We start from the raw sequence: 25354 nt of genomic DNA, 5'->3' as shown, positions 1-25354 counted from the left end.
ACACATCTAGATGAGTTCCTTAGGGGGGTCTAGTTTCCAAAATGGGGTCCTCCAATGTTTAGGCACACAGGGGATCTCCAAACACGACATGGTGTCCGCTAACGATTGGAGATAATTTTCCATTCAAAAAGTCAAATGGCGCTCCTTCCCTTCTGAGCCCTGCCGTGCGCCCAAACAGTGGTTCCCCCCCACATATGGGGTACCAGCGTACTCAGGACAAACTGGATAACAACTTTTGGGGTCCAATTTATCTTGTTATCCTTGGGAAAATAAATAGCGGGCTAAAAAATCATTTTTGAGGAAAAAATGATTATTTTATTTTCACTGCTGTGCGTTTATAAACTTCTATGAAGCACTTGGGGGTTCAAAGTGCTCAGTACATATCTAGATAAGCTCCTCTGGAGGTCTAGTTTCCAAAATGGGGTCACTTGTGGGGCGTTTCTACTGTTTAGGCACATCAGGGGCTCTGCAAACGCAACATGACGCCTGCAGAACATTCCATCAAACTCTGCATTCCAAAATTGCGCTCCTTCACTTCTGAGCTCTCCCATGCGCCCAAACAGTGGTTCCCCCCACATACGGGGTATCGGTGTACTCAGGACAAATTGCACAACAACTTTTGGGGTCCAATTTCTCCTGTTAGCCTTGTGAAAATAAAAAAATAGCGGGCTAAAAAAATGATTTTTGAAAAAAAAAAATGATTTTTTTATTTTCACTGCTGTGCGTTATAAACTTCTGTGAAGCACTTGGGGGTTCAAAGTGCTCACCACACATCTAGATAAGTTCCTTAAGGGGTCTAGTTTCCAAAATGGTGTCACTTGTGGAAGTTTTTCATTGTTTAGGTACACAGGGGCACTCCAAGCGCGACATGGTGTCCGCTAACGATTGGAGCTCATTTTCCATTCAAAAAGTCAAATGGTGCCCTTCCCTTCCGGACCCTGCCGTGTGCCCAACAGTGGTTTATAACCACATATGAGGTATCGGTGTACTCCGAATAAATTGCCCAACAAATTCTAGGATCCAGTTTATCCTATTGCCCATGTGAAAATGGAAAAACTGAGGCTTAAAGAACATTTTTGTGAAAAAAGGTTTTTTTTTTTACGGATCAATTTGTGAAGCACCTGGGGGTTCAAAGTGATCACTATGCATCTAGATAAGTTCCTTGGGGGGGGTCTAGTTTCCAAAATGGGGTCACTTGTGGGGACCCTCCAATGTTTAGGCACACAGCGACTCACCAAATGCGACATGGCAACCGCTAAATATTCCAGCATGTTTTCCATTCAAAAAGTCAAATGGCGCTCCTTCCCTTCTGATCCCTGCCGTGCACCCAAACAGTGGTTTATGACCACATATGAGGTATCCGTGTACTCAGGATGAATTGCCCAACAAATTTTAGGATCCATTTTATTCTGTTGCCCATTTGAAAATGAAAAAAAATTGATGCCAAAAGAAAATTTGTTGGAAAAATTAAAATGTCTATTTTTTCCTTCCACGTTGCTTTAGTTCCTGTGAAGCACCTGAAGGGTTAATAATCTAGAATGTTGTTTTGAGTAGCTTGAGGGGTGCAGTTTTTAGAACGGTGTCACTTTTGGGTATTTTCTGCCATATAGACCCCTCAAAGTGACTTTAAATGTGAGGTGGCCCCAAAAGAAAATGGTTTTGTAAATTTTGTTGTAAAAATGAAAAATTGCTGGTCAACTTTTAACCCTTATAACTTCCCAAAAAAAAAAAATTTGTTTCCAAAATTGTGCTGATGTAAAGTAGACATGTGGGAAATGTTATTTAGTAATTATTTTGTGTCACATAACGCTCTAGTTTAACAGAATAAAAATTCAAAATTTGAAAATTGCAAAACTTTCACCAAATTTTGTTTTTTTCACAAATAATTGCACAAATTATCAACCTAAATTTACCACTAACATGACGCCCAATGTGTCACGAAAAAATCTCAGAATCGCTGCGATGTGTTGAAGTGTTCCAGAGTTATAACCTCATAAAGGGACACTGGTCAGAATTGCAAAAAATGGCCAGGTCATTAAGGTCAAAATAGGCTGGGTCATGAAGGGGTTAACTGATCAACCACCCCCCCCCCCCACAAAAAAAAAAAAAATAATTAATGTATATTCCATATAGCAGTGTCCATAAAGGTCCACTCAGAATCGAAACACCAAAATTTGCAGTTTTTTCAGTTATCAATGAGAAGTGCAGCTCGACACACAAAAACCTCTCATACACCTCAACTAGAGGAAAAATTAAAAAAAAAAAAAAGCTATGGTCTTGGAAAATGGCGACACAGAAAATTATATATATATATATATATATATATATATATATATATATATATATTTTTTTTACATAGTACTGTAAAAAATCTGAAATTCTGAACCAAGTAAAAAGTAATAACTACCGTATATAATTACATCACTAAAATGACAGTGACCAGGAGAATCGTGTTTCCAAGTCATCTTTACTGCACAATGAAAACCATTACAATTAAACTTTAAAAACAAATACAGCCGAATCGCCTTTTGCTTTTTTCACCAACACCATTTCACCACACATGGACCTTTTCCAGTGCATTATATGTTAATGTGAATGGTGTCATTGAAAGTACAACTTATCCTGCAAAATGTTTGCCCTTATTTGGAAGAAGAAAAAGAAGAAGTAAAAACACACCAAAAAAAAACCTAAAAGAAAGAAACAGCACGATACAGACATCACACAGCCGGCAGCCCCAACTCTGCAGAATGAAAATAGCACAGGGAGTTTTTAAAGGCGTTTCCCAGGTTTAATTACCAAGCAATGTAAGGGTATGTGCACACGCTGCGTTTCCGCAGCGGTTTTGGCCGCTGCGGACCCGCAGCAGTTTTAGCTACGGTGCACAGTACCATTCAAATGAATGGTAACCAAAAACCGCTGTGTAGACGGTGCGGAAAAATCCACGCGGATTTCCTGCGGTTTTGAGACCGCAGAAAGAATTGACATGTCAATTCTTTCTGCGGAATCCTATCTCCACCATTGTGGAGATGGCGAATCCGCAGGACCAAACCGCAGATAATCCGCAGGTCTTTTGACCTGCAGTTTTTGCAAAATCCGTGCGGATTACGCAGTGTCTGCACACACCCTAATATTCTGCATCTCTCAATGCGTCCCTCTATTTACAAAATCAGGAGGAGGGGACAGACACCGGGGGCGAAGGGGGTTGAAGAGGGGACAGACACCGGAGGGGGGGGGGCAGACACCAGGGGCGGAGGGGGGGGGGTGAGAGGGGACAGACACCAGGGGCGGAGGGGGGGTGAGAGGGGACAGACACCAGGGGCGGAGGGGGGGTGAGAGGGGACAGACACCGGGGGGCTAGGAGACAGACACCGGGGGGCTAGGAGACAGACACCGGGGGGCTAGGAGACAGACACCGGGGGGCTAGGAGACAGACACCGGGGGGCTAGGAGACAGACACCGGGGGGCTAGGAGACAGACACCGGGGGGCTAGGAGACAGACACCGGGGGGCTAGGAGAAGAGGGGACAGACACCGGAGGGCTAGGAGAAGAGGGGACAGACACCGGGGGGCTAGGAGAAGAGGGGACAGACACCGGGGGGCGGAGAGGGGGGTGAGAGGGGACAGAGACCGGGGGGCGGAGAGGGGGGTGAGAGGGGACAGAGACCGTGGCTAGGGGAGGAGGAGACAGACACCGGGGGGCTAGGAGACAGACACCGGGGGGCTAGGAGACAGACACCGGGGGGCTAGGAGACAGACACCGGGGGGCTAGGAGACAGACACCGGGGGGCTAGGAGACAGACACCGGGGGGCTAGGAGACAGACACCGGGGGGCTAGGAGACAGACACCGGGGGGCTAGGAGACAGACACCGGGGGGCTAGGAGACAGACACCGGGGGGCTAGGAGACAGACACCGGGGGGCTAGGAGAAGAGGGGACAGACACCGGGGGGCTAGGAGAAGAGGGGACAGAGGGCACTGGGACCACAAGCAGAGGATCTGAATCTGCGTTTCCCACAGATCTCCAATCTGTGAAGAACTACAAGTCTTATCCTGTCCTGAGAGCGGCAGACAGTGACGGCGCAGACACAATATGACCCACCGCCATTATGCGGATAGTGTTACTTTGTAGCCAGGAGGTCACGAGACAGGAGGTCAGCTGCCAGCATCACAGTCCCCACATCCCCTCAGCGCCCTCTGCTGGTGACCAAGCACCACCACACCCGGGCTGAGTCCTCGGCTGAGCGGTGCGCGGCTGCCAGTCCTGCCTGAGTCCTCCCGGGCCGGGGCCACACACTCGGTACCGAGTCCTAGAACTCACCCTGTAAGCATCAGCCTCCATGATCAGCTGCTCCAAAACTTCCTCGTTCAACGTCACTTCCGCCTTGCTGACTGGGGTCACCACCCTCGTTCTAGGCGGTTGCCATAGAGATAGCCCCGCCCCTTAGACGCTCTGCAGTTCTTGGGGAAAAAATAAATCAGATCACATGTTATATGGAACAAAGCAGGGAGAACAATTCCTGGTCATTGTATAAAATCGTCCGGGGGTTCCTACGAGCGGAATATAGAGAGGAGTCGTCCTAAGGGGACATTTTATTTTTACTTAAATGCATTGGGGCTTAAAAAAATCATTTTGTATTGATTCATGTTATCTGTGTTGCACCGTTTGCCTCCTATAGTCCCTGTGCTGCGCTAGTGATGGCTGAAGAATGAGCTAGCTGAGAATCTGTCACTGAGCTCATTCTGATTGGGAGAATTTGCACCTTTTCTTTATCTCCCTCTATCTTTCTTGTTCTTTTCAGCTGGTTTATCAGCACGGATCACATCACTGAATGTGCCGGGAAACAAAGAGGCTGGGAGAGCCAAACGGGAAACAATTGTAATGAACGGAGGAAAGGAAGGAAGGAAGGAAATTAAAGACATAAGGAAAGAAATAAGAGAAGGATAGAAGAAAGAAAAGGAAGGGAAGACAGGAGGGATAGAAGGAAAAGAGAGAAGGAATGAAAGGAGAAAAAGAAGAATGGAAGGATAGGAGAGAAGGAAGAAAAAAGAAGAGACAGAAGGATGGATGGAACAATGGAATGAGAGGAGAGAAGGAAGGAAAGGGGTGACGAAAAAGTGGAAGGAAGTAAATGAGAGATGGAAGGAAAGGAGAGAAGGAAGGAAGGGAGAGAAAGGAGGAAAAGGAACTGAGGGAAGTAAGGAAGGAAGAAAGGAAGGAAAGGAGAGAAGGAAGGATGAGGAGACAAGGAAAGAAAGAGGAAGGAGAGAAGGAAGGATGAAATTAAAGGAGAGTAAGAAGGAATTAAATGTGGAAAGGAAGGATGGAATGAAGTAAAGGAGAGAAGTAAGGAAGAAAATGACAAAAGGAAAGAAAGGTGAGAAAGAAGAAAGGAAAAGGGAGAGAAAATGAAAGAAGGAAGGGAATGGAAAGGAGGGAAGGGAGCAAAAGGTAGGAAGTGAGGGAAAGGAAGGAATGGAAAGGAGAGAAGGAAGGATAGAGAAGAAAAGAAGGATGGAATGAAGGAAAGGAGAAAAGGAAGGAAAGAAGAGACTAAAGAAAAAGGAAAGGACAGAAGGAAGGAAGGAAAAGGTGAGAGAAAGAAAATTAGAGAAGGACATTTCGCCCCTGCTTCTTCCTGGGGGTGTGAAATATCTGCGTGAATAAAAAGATGTATTGAGGATGGGGCTCACCCATTCAAGGAAATGGGAGCGCAAAAAAAAATCAGATCCCGTACAGAGATGCAATATAGCATCTGATTTTTAAGGATACAATTCTGTAACATCGGAAACAGTATATAGTCTTGTAAATTTTATTCACCCTTGTTGTATAACAACGGATGAAGATACCAATGCAAACTCATTGCTTTTTCTGGATGAAAATTGGCAAATTCATGACAGGTGGTGGTGTTCGCTACACCACAAAATCTTACTCCAGCAAGGACTGGAGTAGGATCTGTAGCGAGGCGCACACCACTTTTCAAACGCTCCTGATTCCAGCACACCCCATCAAGTCCAGTGTGAAAATTGCCCCTCTTGATAAATCTCTGAAAATACTCTATGTGCACAAAGCCTTAAAGAGGTTTTTGAAGAGTTTTTTCCCTGTAGCACTATTGATTTGCGGTGTCAAACTAAAGGGTATGTGCACACAGTGCGGATTCTCCCGCGGATTTTTCCGCACAAAAAAACACAGCTCTTGGCAGAAAACGCAGGTGCGTTTTTGCCGCAAATTTGATGCGGTTTTTCAGTGCGGTTTTGTCTGCGGATTTGTATGTGTTTTTGTAAGCTAAAGATATGTTATTTAACAAAAAAAAGATTTGTGATGTCATTTCTGTTCAACCTCCTCTTTTACATATGTCCAACCCACACTCCATTATACACACAGATAGACAGATAGATAGATAGATAGATAGATAGATAGATAGATAGATAAATATGGGGTAGATAGTTACATATAGATATATGGATAGATATACTGCATCTCTATCTATCTATAGATATATCCGTAAATATATCTATAGATATTTCCATAGATGTATCTATAGATATTTCCATAGATATATCTATAGATATTTCCATAGATATATCTATACACATATACATAGATATATCTATAGATATATAGCCATATATACTTAAAAGAAAAAAAAAGGTGTGGGCTCCCTCGCATTTTTCTGCGCCAGAGGGGGAAAGCCCAGGGGTCAATATTTGTAGCCTGGGAAGGGGGCAAAACCCATGGCCCCTTCCCAGGCTATGAATATCAGCCCGCAGCTGTCTGCGTAGCCTTTACTGGCTATTAAAATAGGGGGACCCCAAAAAAAAATGACGTGGGGTCCCCCTATATTTTATAACCAGAAAGGCTATGCAGACAGCTGCGGGCTGATATTCATAGCCTAGGAAGGGGCCATGGATATTGGCCCCCCTGGCTACAAATACCATCCCGCTGCCGCCCCAGAAATGGCGCATTTATAAGATGCGCCAATTCTGGCACTTAGCCCCTCTCTTCCCACTCCCGTGTAGCGGTGGGATATGGGGTAATATAAGGGGTTAATGTCACCTTGCTATTGGAAGGTGACATTAAGCCCGGTTAATAATGGAGAGTCGTCAATAAGACGCCTATCCATTATTAATCTTTTGAAAGGGTTAAAAAAACACATAAGAATAAAGTCTTTTAGTGAAATAAAACACTACACAGTTTTCATCTTTTTATTTAACTCTCAGATCCAAGCGACGCCCTCGGTTTCCTAGAAAAAAAAGAAAAATAATAAACCAACCGTATACACCATGTCCGACGCAGTCCAATTAATAACGAGGGTCCCACGACTATCTCCCCTATAGAACAGTGACATCACGTGATGTGACCGCTCTATAGGGCGTCCCTATCTATAGGGCCTCCCTGCAGATGTGGAAAATCTGCAGGGGGGGGAAAACCCACGTAATGCATACATGACTTGTATCAATAAAGTTTTCTCAAAGCCAAATACCAGGAAGTATCAAAAACGTTAGAAAAAAAAAAAAAAAGTATTTATCAAAAACTTTCATTTAAAACATGACATACCAACAAAAAGACATCAAAAGTGATAAAACATAAAAAAAGCAGTAAAAAATGCAACCTAATTCACCCAATAGAAATGCAGAAAGCAGCACACGTGTATTTGTCGCACTGCTTATGCAAAAATTTTAAAAAAATGTAAAAAAAGGATTTTTCCGGGTCTCGTTTTTGAGTTTTTTTTCTCATTCGTCTGCAAAAGCGATGAAAGAATCGACGCGGTGCACATTGGAAACTGCTGCAAATCCGCAAGGGGAAAAAGAAGCAATCTGACGTGTGAAAAAAAAAGGCTCCAAATATCGTGGGATCGAAGCCCAACGTGGCACCGCAATTTCATGGTGACCGGTTAAGGACTTTTGAAAATCCCCTTTTTTGGGGGGAGGGAGGGGGGTGAGTGCAAAATTCTTCCGAAAAACAAAAACTCGAAAAAAAAAATATTTCTGCTTGGAAAAACTCATGACTGGGGGAAAACGCAAGTAAGTGTGAACTATCCCTTGGGGTGAGGAGGATTTGGAGAGTTTCAGCTCAGTTTTTGCGCCAAAAACTCCTACAAAAGCCCCACGGTGTCATATACTGGATTCCACAAGGTTTTTGTTTATTCGGGGGCTTTAGGGAAAAGAGTGGGGTGTGATGGAGCGTACCCCTGTTACAAGTCTGGGGGGACATATTAGACACCTCCATGAGGAGAAAAATGGAACACCACTTAAAGGGGATTTCTCTTTATGTGACTTGTTGCTCAGTGAACCATTGAGGGCAGTTTTCCCCGTCCGGGATGATCTCTCCCAGCCTTATTCTATAAACACGAGCTGCCCTCCACGCCGCGTGTCCCGTGTGACCGTCTGCCCCTCTGTTAACAATCTGCGCTATGAAATAAACAAACTGAGGGGGCGAGGTTAGTTGTCAGCCGCCTCCCGCACTGAGGAGATGCACGCTGACCGCCGCCATCTTAACTAAGGGCAAAATTACTATCTCCTTACACTGTTTTATTCCAGTTACTTTCATCCTACACGGCCTGTACTTAAATTATCTGCAATAAAAGGGTGATTTGTCGAGTAGCCAGGCTGTAGTGAGACTAATTGAGAAAGGTGAGGGAAGACCGACGCCATTTTTGTCGCTGGCACGTAAGGAACGGTGGGCGTGGCTAGGATGAAGGGGCGGGGTTACAGGCTATAAAGAGCTGTGGGCGGGCTGTGGTGGATAGGTCGGCGGTGACGCTTGTGGTTGTGCGACCCTTCAGGGATCTGGGTTTGGAGAAGGCTGCAGGTAGGTAACAAGTGTGTTCTGGCTGCGCGTTGTCTCCGTCCTATACTGAGGCCATGCTGCTGCAGCCAACTGCTAGGTATTACCTCGCCTTTCTGCAGAACTACAGCTCCCAGCATGCACTTCTCATACCAGGCATGCTGGGATTTGTAGTTCTTCAAGCTTTCTCTGCCACTTTCTACAAGTAGGAGTTTAAATTGACCCTTTAAGGGGGCCCCCAACCTGAAGTCAACACCTTCTGGAGGGAGCTGCCCCCCCTTTATCACCCCCCAACACTGCATGTAAGGACCTCCCCGGATGCACTGCTGCTACAGCCAGCCTGCAGTGGCTGATAACAGGGAGCACCAGGTCCTAATGCTGCTCCTCCTAGACACTGATCTGAGGCATTCTTTGCAGAGTCTTGCTTGGTCTTGCAGAAAATGTCAGCTTCCACTATCCATGTGGGAGGCCTAACTGCAGCAAACCCTCAGCTGTGAGCAGTGCTGGCTCTGTAGCAGACTTCAGATGTTCTGTTCACGTGCAAGAAGTGAAAAAGGAGGCAGAAGTTATTGCTTAAAGGGGTTGTCCATTTTTTGGCAAATCTTTTATGTTAACACATGGCTTTTGGCTTTTTTTTTTTTTTTTTTTTTCTTTTTTTTTTTTTTCTGAAATTGTCATTGGACCTGTTGTATTTTCTGTGTGGTTTCTTTAAGGGGTTGTCCATAAAATCACAGGATGGAGTCTGACTACTTTAATCTTAAAGTAGTCAGACCCCATCCTATGAGTTTATGGACAACCCCTTTAAAAAAAAAAAAAAAAAAAAAAAAAAATGCTAGCCATTGCTCATGCTTCACTGCTGCTCCTTCATTCCCTCTAAAGCCCTGCCATACTAGTTTGTGAAAGGGATATAAATTCATAATTCTAAATGCTATTACTAAACTCTCCTATCCCATTACAACCCCGTTATGGCTTTATTGTTATGCATTATCAGGTGAGGACTACAGAATGGGCTCACTGATGGAGTCTCAGATGACTCCTTCAGCCAGAGTCTATATAGAAGGAAAACTGTGCCAAACTTTTACCCAATTGCATATGTTTTCCGAAAGAGTCAATTCCCAAACAGTAGATACAATCTTATCTAATGCAATGATTGTAATGACTGAGGGGGTTGGGGGTTTCTGAAGCCCTTGTTAACATTGCTGTGGCCTCATGTGAGGATGACCAATGGATTCTCAGCAGAGCTGGTATGACCTCTGGAAGTGCCACATGTCTTTAAGGCTGTTGTTTAACTTCACGATACAACTTGTAGACCAGATGAGGCTGGTGAACTTGCTGCTATCACACTGCGTTACTAAACCAATCTGCTGAAAGTATTACACTACTAGGAACCTCTCAGCCGGTCAGAAGTGCCATGTGACTGCTGCTATGAGTATATTGGGCTTTCTGGAATTTAGACTTTTTTTTTTTTTTTTTTTCCTCTGTACTGCTCATCCTCTCACCCTCCAGAAGGCACCAGCTGAGCCATTGTACTGTCCCTACAGTGAGGTCCATGCTCCTACTGATGGGGGGGGGGGGGGGTCCCCGGGTCTTGCACATGCTTTTTAAGCAATAACTTTTTTTTTTTTTTTTTTTTCTTGCAGACTGACAACATCTCTCCATCATGAGTGACATGGTTGACAACCACAAGGAGGCCTGGGAAGCCCTGATCAATGCTGCAGACAAATATCGTCGCCAGACTGGAAATGACATTGTGCTAATGACGGCATACAAGCCTAAGATCTTCACCAGCTATGGGTACACGGTGCACGGCAGCGGCCTGCTCCTGGAGGCCACCCAGCGATACATCGAGGACATTACTGTAGTGCATAAAACCACTGCCTATACCAGCCCCATGCCGGTGAACAAGGCCACCAAAGAGTCCGCTGGGGGCAGGAACTCTTACTCCAAGAGCTACCCCTCTATATACGGCAAAGAGGGCTTCTTTGCCCTAGAGGACAATGAAAGGTCTAAGCAGGGGCCACAAACTCAGGTGCCTGAGCAGCTTCCAAATCTTGCCTCCCCTGATGAAGACTATGATGAGGATTACAAGGAGATCCCCTTGAATAGGGCTACTGACAATGCTCCTAGTGATACAACAGGTGAGGGGTGCACTGCTCGGCCACACTGGATGATTTTTTTTTTTTTTTTTTGGCTGCCATTTAATCAGGTAACTTAAGGGGTTATCCAGTGCCCAGGATGCCAACCTCACGCCTAACAAGAATCTTGTAAGCGTTTTGGTGATCAATCATGCACATGTCTGATGGGCTCCTGTGTGGAAGTGAGTGCTGCTGGATTACCCCATTTTAAAGACCAGTCTGATTTTTGTAGAGGTTGTGCATTTCCAGGAGGTGTGACGGAGGAACACTACAACCAATGTTTCTGATTAGTCACAAAAATAGATGCAAATGTTGGATTTTAAGTGTTTGGCTGCAGGGGTCACTGGAAAGGCAATCTGCCTAGGTGTCCAATATTGCACTACAGGTATATACTCGTTCAGTGACATGATGGCACCCTGCCCTCCTGGGGGCATGGAGGTCACTAGATTAGGATGTGATGCCTTAAGGCCCCATCTCACATAGCAAGATCGCTGAAGTGTCTTTTTTGTTTGTTTGTTTTTTTTTTTTTTTTTTGTGACGTGCCAGCAATCTCGCTACGTGACACGCAGCGGCGACTATGCTTGCAAGTCCTGGGCCTTTTTTTTTTTTTTTTTTTTTCTTAATCGCTGGTGTCCTGCTGGCCAGCGCACATTGCTGTGTTTGACACCAACGAGTGACCTCGTTAGCGTCTCAGAACTCGGGCACAAACTGGAGTCGTTGGAATCGCTGCTGTGACAAGGTCCCAACGATAGCCGAGGTCGTTATACAGATCGTTGGGTAAGTCTGCCTGTCTGACAGCCATGTAGCGACGCACCAGCGACCCTTACCAGGTTGTATCGTTGTCGGGATCGCTGGTGCATCGCTTAGTGTAACGGGACCCTAAATCCTGGCAGCTGGTTCTTGAAATTCCAAACTGGAGGCAGGATTTATTTTGCATCATAACTGATAAGAGGCAAGACCCCAGTCACTTCTCTGCTCCCCTAGACCAGGGTTCCCCCCCCCCCCCCCCCCCTCCCAACTCCAGTCCTCAAGGCCCACCAACAAGTCATGTTTTCAGGACTTCCTTAGTATTGTACATGTGATAATTACATCACCTGTACAATACAAGGGAAATCCTGAAAACATGACCTGTTGGGAGGAACCCTTGTCTAGACTGGTATGTCAGTGCATATAGGAGGGGAGACCTAACGTGTCATCCTAGCCAGCGATGTCTTGGATGGCCGGAGTTGTGGCTTGAGCAGCACATCCACATCTGGTTCACTCTTCAGTGATCACAGCCAGGGGACATCTTAAGCTCTGGTCTCTAGGTTCAGGTTGGCATGCTAGGTATTGCATGCCTCATCTGTGCCTGCCATGCAATTCCTGGCTGCAGAACATGACCCTACAAGTACAGGCAATGTCAGGGGTCCTGAAAGAGCAGCTGAGCCTTATCTATATAGGCAAGGACACTGACATAGGAATGGGAGCAGAACCTCCCCAAACACATTTCAAGGTCTGCAAGTGCCAAAATTAGGTGATGAGGGTGATAAAATTTGAAGGGTCATTATATAGTTTTTTTGAGGAATCTGCATTTACACCATAATATGGGCAGTCTGCCCTCTTCTGACAACTCTGGGGTCTGTAGTTGTCATCTTGGATGCAGCATTTAGATTGCTGCTCTTGCAGATAGGGCTGTTTGTAGTTTCACTGCCTTGTACACATCGGGAAAAAAAACACAGGAAGCTGCCACTGGGGAAGGGGAGGTTTGTCTACAGCTAGCTCACTGCCCACTATGGAGATTCCTGGCCGTATGTCAGATCTCTTCATCTGGAGGTGTACCAGCTTGCTGGCCGACTGCTGCTAAACACGGCGTACAGCATCAGTTCTGTCACTTCCTGTGGAAATAACCAGCTGATCGCAGGGTGCAACAGAGGCTCCATTATCAGAACCATAAATTTGTCTTGTCATAGACAAGATTTCATGGCCATTTTCAATCTGCAGAGAAAATAAAATTGGTCAAACAGACCACTTACTGTCAGTAATCGGGGTGCACTTATATGCCAACTTTAAAGGGTGAACTGACACCAGTCATTAAATATTCAGTCATGTAATGGCCCCTTAAACACAAGCTCCAGATGCATGCTGAGCAATCATTCAGTGCCTAAAAGGCTGCCACTATTCTCAGCAGCACATCACAAATTACACAGGACAACGTGCTGCCGAGGACAAACTGTGTACAGTGACATAGTTCAGCTGATGACCTGCCGATTAGTAGTGTTCCTAGGCTGGGGGGGGGATTTTCTAAAGTTATGATAAAAGCCAACTAAAGTGGTTCTCAGTTATGTAATGGCACTAAAGGGGTGCTTCTTAAGGCTACTTTCACACATCTGGCTTTTTGAATCCGGCGAGAAGTGAAACCCGGATCCGGAATTGGATCCAGTTTTGTCACATAGAAAGCAATCGCTGCATCGTGCCGGATGTACATGCAGCGGCACCGGTTATTTCTGGATACGGCAAAAAAATGCGCCATCCAACGTCTGCAAAAAATGTTCCCTGCAACGTTTTTGCAGCACCGGAACAGCTTTTTAAAGTGCGCATGCCCAGACACTCGCTCTATACAGCTGGCTCTCATCCCCCTGTGCTGCGGCTCCTTTAAATATTATCCAAGCCGCATCAGGTGACGCATCCACATCCGGTGTCATCGCTACAGGCCGGATCCAGCGGCACGGCTTTTCGCCACATGCCGCCAGAAGCCTGACACCGGATGTGTGAGAAGCCTAAAAGTAGGGAGCTTCCAAAGTGTTAAAATAAAGAAATGAGAGCTCAGGCCTACAGTGCAGCCATAATAGAAACTTAAAGGGGTTGTTCAGGCATAGGCTATCGAGGACTCCCACCCCAGTGAGTGTGTGTGTGTGGGGGGGGTCTCAATCCTCCACCAGAGCAATATAAGACTGATCAGTGGGTGTGCAGGATGTCAGATTCCCAATATTCTGCAATAGATGGGTCACACTGTGCCCAGACAACCCTCTTTAAAAAAAAAGTGGAATCTCTGTAAAACTCCCTATATAACACTTTTAATTTTCTTTCTTGAGGGTTAAACCTGATCTACAGGTCAGACCTCGCTTTAAGGTTCCACGATGTCTCACACCAGTGATTTGCATTCTTTCCACTTTTTATTTATTTTACCAGCTGTGCAGGAATCTCATTTCCATGCTCGGTCTGCACCAAACTCCCAATTCTTGCCTAATCGGAGAGATGGTGAATGTGTAGCCAATTCACGACGACAATGTGCATTAACGGGGGGGGGGGGCAGACGATGGCCTATAGTAAAGCCTGCCATCTAGGCTTTTGGTACAGCATGAGATACTGGTTTGCACAGTCTTAATCCAGGCACAGCTGGGTATCTTCAGGCTTTAACAAGAAACCTCTTCCCTCCCACTAACACTTACACTCATCCTCCAGGTGGCGCTGTTGCATTGCTTATGGTGTCATTACAATCCAGAATATAATTATTTTTTTCAGGACTTTTTCTAATGGATGAAGACTCAAATAGCCAAGACTGTGAACCTTTCTTCGAATCGGATCAGGAAGAGAGTACGGATGGTGAGTCTGGATTTAGGTCGGCTGTTCGTTGCCTCCTTAAGGGCTTATTCACATGACTGTAGCCTGCAGCTGTTACTAAGGATTTCCAGACCAAGACACTATGGAAGCCCCTCAGTGCTGTAGGTTCAGATTCTGAAACCCTTGATCACAAGTCTGCATTTTGCAGCCTGTCCAAGAAAGGTACTGGATCCAATTCCAGTATGTGTATATAAAATAAACTTGCAGATTAAATTTGCTATATATAAATACTGGATCCTTGCCCTTCTTGGACATGGCTACTTAAAACGCTATACAGTATGATTTCCTCCCCCCATTGATTGGATTAAACCTTGGGAAAGGGGTGAGCTGGATAATCTTGAGACTTTAATACTGTCATGTGAAACATGCAGGCACCATGTTGAAAGGGGCAGTCTAATCACCTCAGGAGTGTACTTGTTTTTTAAAGACTCTGCACTCCTCCTTGATTGACAGCTCTGATCTCCAGCATGCTGCTGCTAGCTGATCTGCAAGCACTCACTCCAGGCCTACAAAGCAGGCCACCTCTAAACTGCAGATGTTGCCTGTAACTTGGGCAATAAGTAGCACAAAAAATACTGCATTCGTTTTGCAATTTCAACTAGTATTGATGCAATGATGGCTGCCCAGAGATCCTTCATCACATATGAGGACTAATAAATGTGTCCTTCCAGATGGCAGCTTGACCGAAGATGCTCCGGGGCCTCAGCAGCGCAACATCCAGCAGTATGCAAAGTCTCTACCAGTCACTGTGCCCGTGTGGGGCTTCAAGGAGAAGAGACAGACCACTAGGCCAGCGGAAGAAGAAGGTGCCAAGGTGAGGACTAGGTGATCTCAGCAAAGGCTTCTGTGTCTGGTCTCGTGATGGAGCAAGGTATAATGTAACCCTTCTCTCTGCAGCCTCCTTCTCCAGACCTGGACCGAATCGCAGCCAGCATGAGAGCCCTGGCTCATGACAACAGCCAACCATTCGGCGACCTCCCTCGTCCTCGCCTGAACACTGGCGACTTCCAGACCAAGTACAGAAAGTATTAGGTGGCTTCATCTGACCACTGGTCTGAACACTAAGGACTTTACTGTCAGAATACAAATCAGCAGATGAAGCTCCATGGTTTGCAACATCCCCCTCCCTTACCCCAACACCCACCCATTAGGAGGCTGACTGGTTCACTACCTAATGTGGGGGGCAAATGAATTTTAAACTTCCCTTTTTTTTTATTTTTTTTATACCCACAGTATTTCCAATGATTTCAGTGTGCATTCAATAACTCAATGAAACCAAAAACAAATTTTACCCTCCAATTTTCAGTTTTTTTAATACCTCCAAATAAAGAAGAATGCACAAGACAAGTTGTATTGGTGTTTGTGTACAATCCCTTTCATTCTGGCATCTGCTCATCCAGAACACAAATCAGTGCCAGATTAATCCCTCTGACATCAGATGTACTATACCGTCCATGGCACCCAGGCCCGTATGACCAGGAACGGGATAGTACATCTAGGCGATCAGTGCTCCCCGGGGATTATCACAGCTGACACCCAGCACTGTCAAGGGCGGTCACAGACCTCCCCCTGCACACTGCGATCAATCATGATCGCAGTGTACCAGGGATTAGGGAAGCATCGGCAAGGAGGGGGCTCCCTCCATTCTTCCCTGAGACCCCCTGCTGCTCTGGGGGGCCTCCTTCCTTGCAAGGCCCTTGGATCCAATATGGCCACAGGGGCCTGCAGTGAGGAAGCCTCTACATCACCTGTCAGATCACTGATCTGACAGTGCTGTGCAAACTGTCAGATCAGCAATCTGACACTGATAGTAATGTCAGATTACTATTGACAAAGTAAAAAAAAAAAAAAAAATTCCTAATTCACTTTTGGGGACTAAAAAAACAATAGCACACATATAGTATTGCTGCATCTGTAACAACCCACCCTATAAAACTGTCCCACTAGTTAACCCCTTTAGTGAACTCCTTAAAAATAAAGGCAAAACACAATGCTTTATCATACCATCAAACAAAGTGCAATAATGCACGATCAAAAAGACAGATAAAAATAACCATGGTACCGCTGAATTGCATAAAAGTGCCAAAACATAGACAATTGAGGTATCGCTGTAATCATACTGACCCAAAGAATAAAACTGCTTTATCAACTTTACCACAAGCAGAACAGTGTAAACGCACCCCCCCAACAAAATTTCACAAAATGCTGGGTTTTGTTCATTCTGCATCCCAAAAAGTCACGTGCCTGAAAATGGTACCAATAAAAACATCAACTCGTCCCACAAAAAAATAAGACCTCACATGACTCGGTGGGTCAAAATATAGAAAAATTATAGCTCAGAACGTGGTGATGTAAAGAGTTTTTGCAATAAAAAGCTGTCTTTTGGCATATGACAGCTGCCAAACATAAAAACCCACTAAATAGTAAATTTAATCACCAGTTAAGTTGTGTGAAAATTGATTAAAGTATTTATTTCCACTTTCCTGCTAGGGTTGGGGCTAGGATTTGAGTTAGAATTGGGGGGGGGGGGGGGGGGGGGGGGGGGGGTTGCCACTGCTTGGGCACATCAGGTGCTCTCTAAACACAACATGGTGTCCAATCTCCATTCCAGCCAAAAAAGTCAAATGGCGCTGCGTCCCTTCTGAGCTCTGCCATGCGCCTAAATAGTCGTTCACCCCCACATATGGGGTATCGGCATGCTCAGGACAAATTGCACAATAACTCTTGGGGTCCGGTTTCCCTTGGGAAAATAAAAACTGGGGGTGGAAAGATCACCTTTGTGGGGGAAAAAATGACTCTTTAATTTTACAGCTGTAAGTTATACTTCTGTGAAGCCCTTGGGGGTTCAATGTTCTCACCACACATCAAGATAAGTTCCTTGGGGGGGGGGGGGGGTTTAGCTTGCAAAATGGGGTCACTTACGGGGGGTTTCCACTGTCTAGGCACATCAGGGGCTCTCCAAATGTGACATGGCATCCGATCTGATTTCCAGCTAACTTTGCGGTGAAAAAGTCAAACGGTTCTCCGTCCCTTCTGAGCTCTGCCATACGCAGAAACAGTTTTTTTTTTTTTTTTTTTTTTTTTTGTTTTTTTTTCTCCAACCCCCCCCCCCCCTGGTTTTGGTCACACACTAGGAAAACTTATTGACTCGTGTATAAGCCTAGGGTGGAAAACTACTGGTAAGTTTCAAGTGTTTTTTTTTCTTGTTTTTTTAACACTGCATAGTGAGTAGCGCCAATATATTCTCATTGCACAGGTAGCGTAAGGTAATCCAATCATTTGGCTGCTGCCTCAATTAAAAAAAAAAACTACATACTCACCTCTGCTGCTCATCAGCATTGCCAGCTCTGCAGTGACTGTTCAGGCAGAGGGTGCGTACTAACTACGTCATCGTGCCCTCTGACAATGTCACTGCCAGAGGATGTAAGACAGCAGAGCGACACCCAGCGGTGGAATGGGGACAGGTGAATATGGCTCCCTTCGTCATACTCGGGCCCCCTCCTGGCGCAGGTCTCTGCATTCCCTGTGCTTGTTCCATGTTCTCGGCTACACTGCTCTTCCTGCGTTCAGTGGTCGTGTTACAGGTCATTAAAGTCATGTTTATGCACATATTCATGACTTTAATGAGCAGTACCACATGACTGCTGAGAGCAGGGGTGCCGAGAGCATGGGACAAGCAGAGGGGCTGCAGAGACTGTGCCTGGGGGTGTGAGTATGATCTCTGACACCCCTGCTCCTTTTTTTTTTTTTTTTTTTTTTTGTGCCATATCTGTTAAAGCAATAGGTCCAGTGGGCTGGAGGGAAGGGCAGCTCCTGCACCCATCAGGCACAGAGCAATCACATCTGCAACCTATGGATATGACTAATCAATACATTCTACCCTGTGGGGGTAGCCAACAGGGGAGCATATTTTAGTCTAGGTAATAAGCCAGCTGAAAACACAGCATTAATCCTGCCTCTGCTGATGACACAGCTTGGTGTTATTGGAACCTATTGCATCTCCTCACTTCACAAAGACCTTTCAATACAAAACTCTGGGGTTGGAGGCTTATTACTGGCTAAACATGAAACAGGGTTGGTGGTTTTAAATGGCCATCAAATACCATATCCCTTGAGTTGATTGAAACACAATGCTGTCTTTTTGGCCTTGCGAGTATTCTGGTGTGAGCAGAGCCTTAAAGAGTTATTCCAAGATCCTATCACAATGTGAAGTAGGTGTAGTAATATTGGCAAATGCCTCCATTTAGAAATGTGGTGTTCTTCTGACTTGCTAGGTCTTTCCTCATGTGCAGGACCTTGGGTATGATACCTGAGCTACTGCACATGAGAAAAGACCTAGCAAATCAGAAGAACTATACTACATTTCCACTTTGAGGTATTTGGTAATATTACTGTACCTACCACACATTGGGATAGAATCTTGGAGATGGGTATACCCCTTAAGGGTGGTGGTTGACTTAATAGAAAAAAGCACTGAATTTTCTAGTACCCTCTATTACAAACTTTCTGATACTTATGACATGTTTGATAGTATTTTAGTATCTGCAGAGCTATTCATGCAAAAGTTCTTAGCACAATTAGAGTCCCACCAACTTTATCTCTTTGTGGGCCAATATAAAGTACAGCAACATAGGGAATAATGGTCAAAGGGGTGGGTACTAGAAGTTGTACCCCCACCTGACAACCCCCTTTTATAGTTTGCCCACAACCTCATCCTTCACACAAGTGACACTACCCTGTTGTCTTTAACAACCTCACTGATGTGCTGTGACTCCTAGTTACTATGTCCATGCACCTGGGTCTTCATAGAAAGGAAACGTTTATGATCTTAAAATGTCTTTCTACCTGTAGTCATCATGTACTCTAGTCTGAGCACTCAGCTATTGTGTGGGTTTCATGGGGACCATGGTCAGTCCACCTACCACTGTTCAATGGAAGTCCTGTGTCACTGACCTTAAGACAACAAGGTCAACTATCTTTCTGGCATTCACATCTCTGGGTGATTGGTCGTCTAACCCAAACATGGCTGAGTTTAGGACAGATGACACAGAAATCATGATCTATACACTTTTTTTTTTTTTTCTTCCATGGCCCACGTGCAATTTTTGCAGAATTTGGTGCTAAAGTCTCAGGCCCTGCTTCATGAAAACAAGTTTGCCAGAATTCTGTAAGTATTAGTCATAATGTTTAACTCTGTAGTAGTTCCAAAAAGTCATTTTTTTTTTTTTTTCTTTTGGCATTTTTTTCACCAGTTTGTCCCAGCTCCATCAAAATCAGCAGAGCTGCGTCAAGGGCTTGAGTCAACATGTCTAATTAATAAGCCGTGGTGTTTCCTTTGCCAGAAATCTTACTCCTGTCAGCATCTTCATGAGTAATGATTGCTGGAGTTGATGACTTGGGATCATAGTGTTTAGAGAAGATGCTCGGTCCTCTACGGAGATGCTTCCCAAATTTTTGAAGTGTCTCCTAGTTGCTGAGGCACAAGCTCAGGTTTGTTTTGGTCTACCCCCAACACCACCTACACTGGTTTTCGACAACCTCTGATAAGGGTGATAAGTGAGGTCCAAGCAGAAAGATTAGACCAATGGTCCCAAGATGTAGGAGTATGATAATAATTTTATTTCTATAGCGCTGACATATTCCGCAGCACTTTACATTTCAGAGGGAACTTATACAGACAATAGACATTACAGCATAACAATAATCACATAGATCATAACAGATACCAAGAGGAATGAGGGCCCTGCTCGCAAGCTTACAGTCTATGAGGAAAGAGGTAGACACGAAAGGTGGGTGGTAACAATTGCCTTCATTGTTCGGACCAGCCATAATGTTAAAGGGAATCTGTCACCCATTTTTAGTGATATGTAAAGATATCATTAAATTGTGTGTCACATAAGGATTCTATTAGGACTTTTGATTCCCCCTGACCCCGCACCTTTGATGCATAAATACCTTCTTTATCTGGGTTGAGATGTATGCAAATCGCCGTGGTCCGGTCCAATGGGCGGGGCTTATTCGCCTTCTTCTCTACCCCCCCGTCTTGCTCTATGCATGTCTATATTTATTGGGATGATATGGGCAACAATGGGAGATGATAACAGATGGTATGATAGAACACAGTTGTAGATATTAGGGGTTGGTGAACACCAATGTGGATGATTCAGGTAAAAACTATAAGAAACAGATAATGCAGCATGTCAGTACTGGTAAATAATATACAATACACAAATACTGGCAGGTAATGTACAGCAATACAGGATATTATCACAACAGTAACAATGATACAGGATGCTGTTATCATGCATTATATAAGAGCTGAGCAGTACAACATACACAGCAGTAAAGAGAAAGATAACTAATACATTAATGGCTGCCAGCTTTGCAGTCACTGACAAGAGGATGCATAACTATCATGCAGTGTACTAGCATTACAGGAGCTAAACATGCACTGCAAACATCATGAGAGGCTGCGTTATGGCTGCTAACAGAGATGCATAACATATATTCATCAATGCATTAAACCTTACCGGAATCCGCTTATTATAAGCAATGGTTTTGCAGAGAGCTAAGTAGGTGTGTGAGCCACTCAGGAGACGGCTGGATAATGTTTAAATGTTGTTGACCAGGCAGGAAGAAGGGGCGGTTCTGAACATTTAACCATTTGAGAAACAGAAAATTCCAAACACTTGAATAAAAAGAGAAGGGCAACTTATGGCACCTACTGGCAATAGCTGAAACAGCACTTAGAAAATATCTAGCTGCACAGAATGGGCAGAACAAGGATGTTAACCTCAGGTCATCAGCAGAACGGAGGGCACAGGTAGGGTGGTAGGCTAAGACGAGAGAGGAGATGTAGGGTGGTGCTGAGCCATGGAGGGCTTTGTGGGTGAGAGTAATAAGTTTGTACTGGATTCTGGAGTGGATGGGTAGCCAGTGTAATGACTGGCACAAGGTAGAGGCATCGGTGTAACGATTGGCGAGGAATATGATCCTGGCAGCAGCATTCAAGACAGATTGGAGGGGGGAGAGTTTGGTAAGAGGGAGACCGATTAGAAGAGAGTTACATTAGTCCAGACAAGAATGAATAAGAGAAACAGTAAGAGTTTTTGCGGAATCAAAAGTAAGAAAAGGTCGAATTCTAGAAATGTTTTTGAGGTGCAGATAACGAACGAGCCAGTGATCGGATGTGGAGGGCAAAGGAAAGCTCGGAGTCAAGTATGACCCCAAGACAGCGGGCATGTTGCTGGGGAGTAATAGTGGAACCACACACAGAAATGGCAGTATCGGGTATAGGTACATTAGTAGAGGGAGGAAACACAAGGAGTTCAGTCTTTGACAGGTTCAGTTTCAGATATAGTGAGGACATGATGTTAGACACAGCGTTTAGACAATCGCTGGTGTTTTCTAGAAAGGCTGGCGTGATGTCAGGAGAAGAAGCGTATAATTGGGTGTCATCAGCATAGAGATGGCACTGGAAACAATCTACTGATTGTTTGACCAATAGGGGCAGTATACAAAGAGGAGGGGCCTAGAACCGATCCAAACGACGGGTATGATGTCCAAACGATGGGCTTGCTAGGACACATCTAGCTGCTGGCCTGTCCCATTTATTCCTTCAATCTTTCTTTTTTTTTAAGTTTAAACTGAGAATTAATACATGGTGATGCAAACCCAGAAAAAGAGGACCTGGAGTAGTCATGACATGTACCGATCAACCATGTATGGTCCATGCATATGCTGCTAGGATGGAAATCCATATTTCCTATATCTGGAAATTGGCAGGATCAGGTCTGTAACTTACAGTCATATGTTAAAGTTTGGGCACCCCTATTAATGTTAACCTTTTTTCTTTATAACAATTTTGGTTTTTGCAACAGCTATTTCAGTTTCATATATCTTAATAACTGATGGACTCAGTTATATTTCTGGATTCAAATGAGGTTTATTGTACTAACAGAAAATGTGCAATCTGCATTTAAACGAAATTTGACTGGTGCAAAAGTATGGGCCCCCTTATCATTTTCTTGATTTGAACACTCCTAACTACTTTTTACTGACTTCCTGAAGCACTAAATTGGTTTTGTAACCTCATTGAGCTTTGAACTTCATAGTCAGGTGTATCAAATCATGAGAAAAGGTATTTAAGGTGGCCACTTGCAAGTAGTTCTCCTATTTGATTCTCCTATGAAGAGTGGCATCATGGGCTCCTCAAAACAACTCTCAAATGATCTGAAAACAAAGATTATTCAACATAGCTTTTCTGGGCAAGGATACAAAAAGTTGTCTCAGAGATTTAACCTGTCAGTTTCCACTGTGAGGAACATAGTAAGGTGTGATGGTGTGATATGTTATGTGGATGTCATTTTTTGTATATTCCTATTTTTAACAATTCCAGTTATTTTCATAGTGTTTTCTTATTACATTGTAAGTCTACAGCCTCACTGTATCTGTCTCTTGATGACACCCTGTAGTGCATTAATCCCTAAGGCCTTTTGTTCTCCTCTGGGAGGTAACTTGTTTGACTACCCCTGGACAAGGAAGGGGGTGGGGGAAATAACAGCAGCTGGACAACAAGTCAGTTCCGGTAGAGACAAGATGGTGAAAAGGCTGCATTTCAGAGAGAAGGATCCATTATTATCCTCTGGTGCTAGAGTGTTTTGGAATCTCGTTTCCCTGGACATTTTATCCTGATACTGGACTGCATTCTTATTCTGGACTATCTTATCCTTTGTGTGGTGGACTGAATATGGACCTTTTCGTATTTTTGCCTGAATAAAGGTCTTGGAATTGTTCACTCTTCGCTCGCTCTGTTGATTGTGTGATACCAGAGAAGGACCCCGTGACAACTGGTGGCAGCAGTGGGATAAGCATCACTCTTGGTGGCATCATTTAGTCGTCTGTAATCAACGCAGAATCGTGTTGTACCATCCTTCTTGGGGACCAGGACGACAGGAGAGGCCCAAGAACTGTGAGATGGCTGAATAACTCCCAGTTGTTTTATCTCCTCCAGTTCGTTCTTTATCATGCCTTGAACAGCCTCTGGAACCCGGTAGGCAGCCTGCTGGATGGGGCGTTGTCCGGGGGTTTCCACATGGTGACTGGTGAGAGTAGTCTTCCCCGGCTTTGAGGAGAAAGCAGCAGCCCTCGGCCTTAGTACGCCGACAATATCGTCCTTTTGTATATCCGATAAATGGGAGCCCAGGGGCACTTGTTCCAGTGATCCTCCCGCTTGGGCAACCTGGAGGAGATCTGGGAGATACTCGTCGTCGGCGGTATCACTAGGGGGGTGGCAGACAGCTAGAACAGGCAGAGATCGGTCGTGGTAGTCTTTCAGCATGTTAATGTGGACGGTTTTCTGTCGTCGACCACTAGAGTCCAGGGCAATAACATAGTTAGTGTCATTAATTTTCTTGACAACCTAATAAGGGCCTTCCCACACTGCTTGAAGCTTGTTGGCAGGGGAAGCAGTAATCATGAGCACTTGCTGTCCTTCCATAAATTCCCGGTTCCTGGCATTACGGTCATACCAGGTTTTTTGTCTGGACTGGGCCATTCGCTGATGTTCTTTAGCGAAGTTAGCCAGCTGGGCGAGACGGTCTCTGAGCTCTAGAACATAGGGAACGATGGGCATTCCGGTATCTGAGATGTCTCCATCCAAATGTTCTTTCAGAAGCGTGAGAGGCCCACGGACCTTCCGGCTAAACAGTAGTTCGAAGGGAGAGAACCCTGTGGACTCTTGGGGAACCTCCCGATAGGCGAAGAGGAGACGTGGCAGGTACTTTTCCCAGTCTTTTTCAACGTCAACAAAAGCCCTCAGCATATTTTTTAGGGTTCCATTAAAGCGTTCACATAGTCCGTTGGTCTGCGGGTGGTATGGGGTGGTGCGAATGGCTCGAACACCACAGGTATGCCATAGGGACTGGACCAGATCTGACATGAACTGAGTGCCTTGATCCGACAATATTTCACTAGGAAACCCTACCCGGGTAAAGATGGTAACAAGGGCCTCGGCTACCTTTACTGCTGTAATACTGGACAGGGCCACAGCTTCAGGATACCTAGTGGCATAATCCACCACGGTCAGGATATATTTTTTCCCTGACCTGCTGGGGTGGGCCAGAGGACCGATGATGTCGACGGCTACACGTTGAAATGGTTCCTCAGTTATGGGCAAGGATTGCAGGGGTACCTTATGTTGAGCTCCTGGATGCCGCATTCGCTGGCACACATCGCAGGTGCGGCAATAATGGGCTACCGACTGCGAGACGCCCGGCCAGTAAAAACTTTGGGTGAGTCTCTTTTCAGTCCTTTTTCTCCCTTGATGCCCAGCCAAGGGGATGTCATGGGCCAGTTGAAGTAGCTGTGCCCTGTACTTCTGAGGGACAATGAGTTGCCTGGTCGTTGCGTCAGGGTTGCCCTGGTCACTGCCCTTTGTTACACGATAATACAGTCCGTTTTCTCGAATGAAGCCATCCCCATTATCTCCCATGTGCCCAGTTTCTGCCTTTCGCCTGAGGGCTGCTAAGGTAGTGTCACCCTCTATTTCTCTCCTAAACTCCTCTCTGTCCCAAGACTCTCCCAATGTAGTAGCAGCGAAAGTAAGGAAATGGAAGAACACAGGTACAGTTCTTGTTAAGCCCAGAAGTGGCAGGCCAAGAAAAATATCAGAAAGGCAGAGAAGAATGGTGAGAATAGTCAAGGACAATCCACAGACCACCTCCTGCAGCATCTTGCTGCAGATGGTGTCACTGAGCATCGGTCAACAATACAGCGCACTTTGCACAAGGAGAAGCTGTATGGGAGAGTGATGCGAAAGAAGCCGTTTCTGCAAGC

The 25354-nt window shown here is 45.1% G+C and overlaps 2 protein-coding genes across 3 annotated transcripts in view; one reads left to right on the top strand and one right to left on the bottom strand.

Annotated features, from left to right (window-relative positions):
* Nucleotides 1-4447, bottom strand: part of TBC1D17 (TBC1 domain family member 17) — a 79186-nt gene extending 74739 nt beyond the window's left edge. Inside the window, exon 1 of one of the 2 annotated variants that reach the window (XM_073570873.1) lies at nt 4317-4447. In XM_073570873.1, the coding sequence (XP_073426974.1) occupies nt 4317-4337 (21 nt within the window). In that variant the 5' untranslated portion in view covers nt 4338-4447. The other variant, XM_073570874.1, reaches the window with a different exon arrangement.
* A 4237-nt stretch (nt 4448-8684) lies between these two features.
* Nucleotides 8685-15865, top strand: AKT1S1 (AKT1 substrate 1). Its single transcript, XM_073570870.1, has 5 exons — nt 8685-8807; nt 10424-10921; nt 14420-14500; nt 15190-15332; nt 15416-15865. Exons 2-5 carry the CDS (start codon nt 10444-10446, stop codon nt 15548-15550), a joined length of 837 nt encoding a protein of 278 aa, XP_073426971.1. The 5' UTR covers nt 8685-8807; nt 10424-10443; the 3' UTR covers nt 15551-15865.
* Nucleotides 15866-25354: the final 9489 nt, after the last annotated feature.

The sequence above is a fragment of the Dendrobates tinctorius genome, unplaced genomic scaffold (assembly GCF_039654945.1).
Source record: "Dendrobates tinctorius isolate UK_male_01 unplaced genomic scaffold, ASM3965494v1 ptg000028l, whole genome shotgun sequence".
NCBI lineage: Eukaryota > Metazoa > Chordata > Amphibia > Anura > Dendrobatidae > Dendrobates > Dendrobates tinctorius.
This window is presented reverse-complemented; position numbering and strand designations above follow the sequence as displayed.